The sequence below is a fragment of the Dendronephthya gigantea genome, unplaced genomic scaffold (assembly GCF_004324835.1).
Source record: "Dendronephthya gigantea isolate DGI-Jeju-01 unplaced genomic scaffold, DenGig_1.0 000164F, whole genome shotgun sequence".
Classification (NCBI taxonomy): Eukaryota; Metazoa; Cnidaria; class Anthozoa; order Malacalcyonacea; family Nephtheidae; genus Dendronephthya; species Dendronephthya gigantea.
This window is the reverse complement of record NW_021163174.1, coordinates 352,644-357,091: the sequence shown is the minus strand read 5'-3', so window position 1 is coordinate 357,091 and position 4,448 is coordinate 352,644. Positions and strand designations below refer to the sequence as shown.

The 4,448-nt window shown below is 36.6% G+C and overlaps 1 protein-coding gene across 2 annotated transcripts; it reads right to left on the bottom strand.

The window, feature by feature from the left end:
• Positions 1-308: 308 nt before the first annotated feature.
• LOC114537761 (XK-related protein 8-like) lies at positions 309-3,684 on the bottom strand. Of its 2 annotated transcripts, XM_028558856.1 has the most exons (3): positions 3,472-3,684; positions 1,375-2,170; positions 309-1,093 (listed from the first exon to the last, which is right to left on the bottom strand). In XM_028558856.1, the coding sequence occupies exons 2-3, from the start codon at positions 2,145-2,147 to the stop codon at positions 1,072-1,074; spliced, it is 795 nt and encodes a 264-aa protein (XP_028414657.1). In that variant the 5' UTR covers positions 2,148-2,170; positions 3,472-3,684; the 3' UTR covers positions 309-1,071. The 2 variants fall into 2 exon arrangements, with proteins under 2 accessions (XP_028414657.1, XP_028414656.1); XM_028558855.1 differs by having other exon boundaries at positions 309-2,170.
• Positions 3,685-4,448: the final 764 nt, after the last annotated feature.

The following is a 4,448-nucleotide window of genomic DNA, read 5'->3' as shown; positions in this document are numbered from 1 at the left end:
AAACTGGTCTTCCATGTGGAATGCTGCAAGAATTGGATTCAATTAAGATTTTAGAAAGGCCAAGGGCAGGTCGAAAACAATTTCCGATCTAAATTAGTTTGTAAGTGTGTGTAAGAGCCATTTGAGTTGGAATTGTTTTCGAGACAATGGTTGTTTCAGACAAATCTCTGGACTATAAATTAATTGTATGTCCATACAGGGTAATAACTCGTCATAAGCATTTAACAATTTATTCACTCTGGATTTCACGAATATTATTGTATTATATTATAAATTTTTCTTCAAATACACTAATGTTTGCTCGTAAGTTCAAGAAAGTTCTTTGCTAATTTACGAAATTTGTTCCAAATTTGATTTTAAATGGTTGTCGACACAACAATCTATTAACATTTTATTCCTGGCTAATTTTTTTAATAATTAAACAAATTTTTTAATAACGTGCATGTGAAAATTTCAAACAAATATTTAAAGTAATTTCTGATCTATGATTCGGTTTATAATCGAAGTAACAAGTCTTTCGTCTTTGTCACCCAATGCATTCCATTTCACATCAACAATCTTGAAACAATCTAGACTTTCTAGCACTTCAAGTATATCTCTACGTAACCTACGTAACATGACGTACGAGATAAAAACATTGAGGTATCAGTTATAAACTAAGATCGGTAATCTATTTGGGTACTGACTCAGTGGTACTGACGTACTTAGTTATGAACTCGTGGCTCTATCGCAAGTTACTAACAAATTTTTAAAATACTTCAAAGAAAGAGGTTTAGCAAAATCGATTCTATTCTATTGCTAGTGCCAGCCTTTATCTCTTCGTCAAATCACCTGATTTGACCTGAACGGAACAGTGACCAGTTTGTTCCAATCTTCCAGAATATGTCAGCGGTTAGCCTGATGAAATATGAGCCGGTATATTCGTCAAATTTTTCAGCTACGATGACAAGAAGAAATGCTTCTCGCAGGATGATGAAGTGCCTTGGTCAGCAGTTATTAAAACCGTCGTTTTCCAATGCGATATCTTCTACGGCCACAGGTTCATTACTGGCAGCATCAATCTCTTTTCGGCTACAACAAAATCTGTAATACCCTAAAAAGAACACAGTCTCTAGAGCCAGTCCACCAAGCACACACGCGGCCACCACGAACCAGAACAGATTTTCATGACTCGAACTCAATGTAACAACGTCAAGTTTTGAAACAACAAACGATAGGGCCACCATTATCGTATTCTCAATGGCAAAAACCACGAAAGCAACAAAAGTATACCACCTCCGATTATTATAAAAAGACAGGAGGGGTTCGGTCGCAAATATCAGAAGGGGGAAGACACAAAACAGCAAAGTAATTAGCATGAAAATGCACGCATACGTTCCCTCCCCGCTAAATTCTTCTCTACGATGAATAGCGATTGCCATGGTAACCAGGAACCAATGAAAACCCAAGACGCAAAACACGTAATATCGAAGTATGTGGGCAACTATCACGATTGCAGTTAACCTTGAGATTAAGCCAAATATCTGCCACGAGAGAAAGATTAATTTAGAACCAAAGTTGAAAAGTTCATTTTTATTTTTGCTCTCTCTCGCTAGCTCAAGGGAGGTAATGCTCCAGGCTAATGAAATAAACGAGATCAGAGTCGAGATAACGGTAAGAGATGGAAAATACCATTGGTTTAACATTATGTACATTTGAAGGCAAAACTGTGGCGCACTTCCGGTCAGCGTTTGCATAAGATGGAGCCACGTTAGCGAATAGGTCGACGTCAGCGATCTTTGCCTTTTTTCCAAATGCTTTTCGCATTCCTTGCAGCGTGGAATTTGGCATTCCTTACCGCACGGAGAGATATCGACATTCGCCTGCTTCCAATATGCGAATTCTTCGACGAAGCGAAACAGAATGGGACACGTGCAAAACATCCACAAACATGTATAAGGCCCTTCGATCGTGTCCTTAAACACGTGTAAACATACAGCCATATTAGTCACGATGCATGCGATGATGAGCACGCTTAAAGTCGCGAAAAACCATCCCGATTCGTCGTTCTTGTGATAACGGATAGCTAGCCAAACGTCTGAGGTCAGATCGAGGATGTACAGCAACATGCCTATCACGAGCAAGAATAACTGATTCTTTCCTTTCATCTTTTAAAAATTTCAAAATCAACCTAGAAAATTTAAAGTACATATGTGAAAAGGCACGGTTAGGATGCATCTCAGGAGTCTGGAGCCGAACTGAATGTTATTTAAGGCGTTGTTACATACACCATCCAACTTTCCTTGTAACTTGCAATGCAATCTACTCCTGGGGTATCTAAAGTTGTCAAATACGAACATTTCTTACAATTGATAACGTTTTCTGAGCATTTTGAACACAGTCTACAAATTAACTTCCCGTAAAATTAGAATCGCATTGCAAGTTACAAGAAAACTTTTCAAGTTGCGTCGAACTTTTCATGTGCCGAAATAAACAAAAAGAGGAGTTCGGTGTCTGAAACGGGCCTTACCGAGGCGTTATAAGAGGATAATTTTCATTAAGTACGAGTTATGAAGAGCACGGAAATAATGACTTGGCAATATAACAAGAGGCGATCTTGACTGAAACCGGAATGAGTCATCAAAAGTAATTTCTATAACAACGAACAACTGTTTACTTCATGCCGACAGCAAATAGCCTGCCCGTTTTATCTTCACCAATTCTCCTATAAAAATTCCGTCAATGATAGATAAAAACCACGTCCAGCCGACAATTTCAAAAAAATTAAAAAGAAACAAGATACGGGTTAAAACAATTCAAATTCATATCTTGAATTTCAAGATGGCTTTATTCTTCGAAATTTGTTGCTTTCTATAGATAGAAACTTCAAATAAATTGGCTTGTGTTCTGCCGAACACGATTACAACCATTCCTATGTGAAAGTTGCATTGCCCAGATTTGTTGAAGGTATTTTTGGGGAATACATTCTATTGCCATGTAATATGGTAGAGGTCGAAAAATGAAACAGTTTGCCAATTTCCTTCATTGATGTATGCGACCGAATGTCTCACCTCATGAAAAATCGAATTATATAAAAACGTTACTATTATTTATATATTTTTTATTCACAGCTTACAGGCTGTATTCCAATCGTGTGATAATCGGCTAGCGAGGATTTCGGCACTCAGAACTTGACCTATATCTGATTCAACTGGTGAAAAAGTTGAATCAGATATCTTTACAAATTTTAAAGCCAAAATATTAATGAACCATTCACGCCAAAGGCACGAATCGTATTCAAATTTCTTATTTTTCTAGGAACAACTGTTAAATTAAATTGTGCTCTCAATTTATAATTATACGATTCAGAATTAAAGAAATCGAACCTTGATTGAATTTAGCTCAGTTGTGGAAACAGTATAATGGCATAACTATCATATGGCGTATAACATTTTAAACTAGACAACAGCTGATCTTTACAGCATTTCTTACCTTATTTTGTCCAGCACCAACTGTCGTATTGGACTAATGACAATGCGTTGAACGTGCTGATGTATCAGAAAAATATTGCACTTATGCCTTAAGGAGTCAAAATATATCCACGAGATCGTCATCCGGACAAAATTACAATTTCCTACAAAGGCTTCTATTAACTTTTTTAGCATTACCTCATAAATGACGTGAGTGTTGCAATTATAAATCTTAAGCGGAAGATGAACGTAAATGAGCAGAACTCAGAAAACCGTAACGACTCGACACCTTCATCACCCGTACTTTTCCAATTTAAACCATTATCTTATTCTTAACGGCAAAAACCACGAATGCAACAAAAGTATACCACCTCCGATTAATATAAAAAGACAGGAGGGGTTCGGTCGCAAATATCAGAAAGGGGAAGACACAAAACAGCAAAGTAATGAGCATGAATATGCACGCATACGTTCCCTCCCCCCTAAATTCCTCTCTACGACGAGTAGCGATTGCCATGGTAACCAGGATGGTAACCAGTAGCGATTGCCATGGTAAGCAATATCAAAGTATGTAGCAACTGTCACGATCAATGTTGAGATCATGGAATTTGTATATATAACATCAAAATCCTGCTATATATTCATTCCATAAATATTCCAGGGGAGATTAGCTTTAACTATACAACATTTATAGTTATATATTATAGAACTTTTATTTTTAATATTTATATATATTGATTATTGTATCATCCCCAATTAGTTTGTGAAAATCTAAACAGATTGACACTTTTTAAATAAAGTTATTATTATTATTAACGTACTGTGGGACTAATATACCATTGACTTAACATGACGTATGCTGGATGGAAAAACTGTGGTGCTGCCGGGAACCCATGATTGTCCATAATAGCATGTTTTATTTCACGAAGACTTATTTTAATACCTCAAAATTATCCACAAATCTATCGAGCCAATCAAACGTGTAACATCAGACTTTCC

Excerpts from the sequence above, each read along its gene's own strand:
- LOC114537761 (XM_028558855.1), bottom strand. The coding sequence starts at position 2,147 with ATGAAAGGAAAGAATCAGTTATTCTTGCTCGTGATAGGCATGTTGCTG.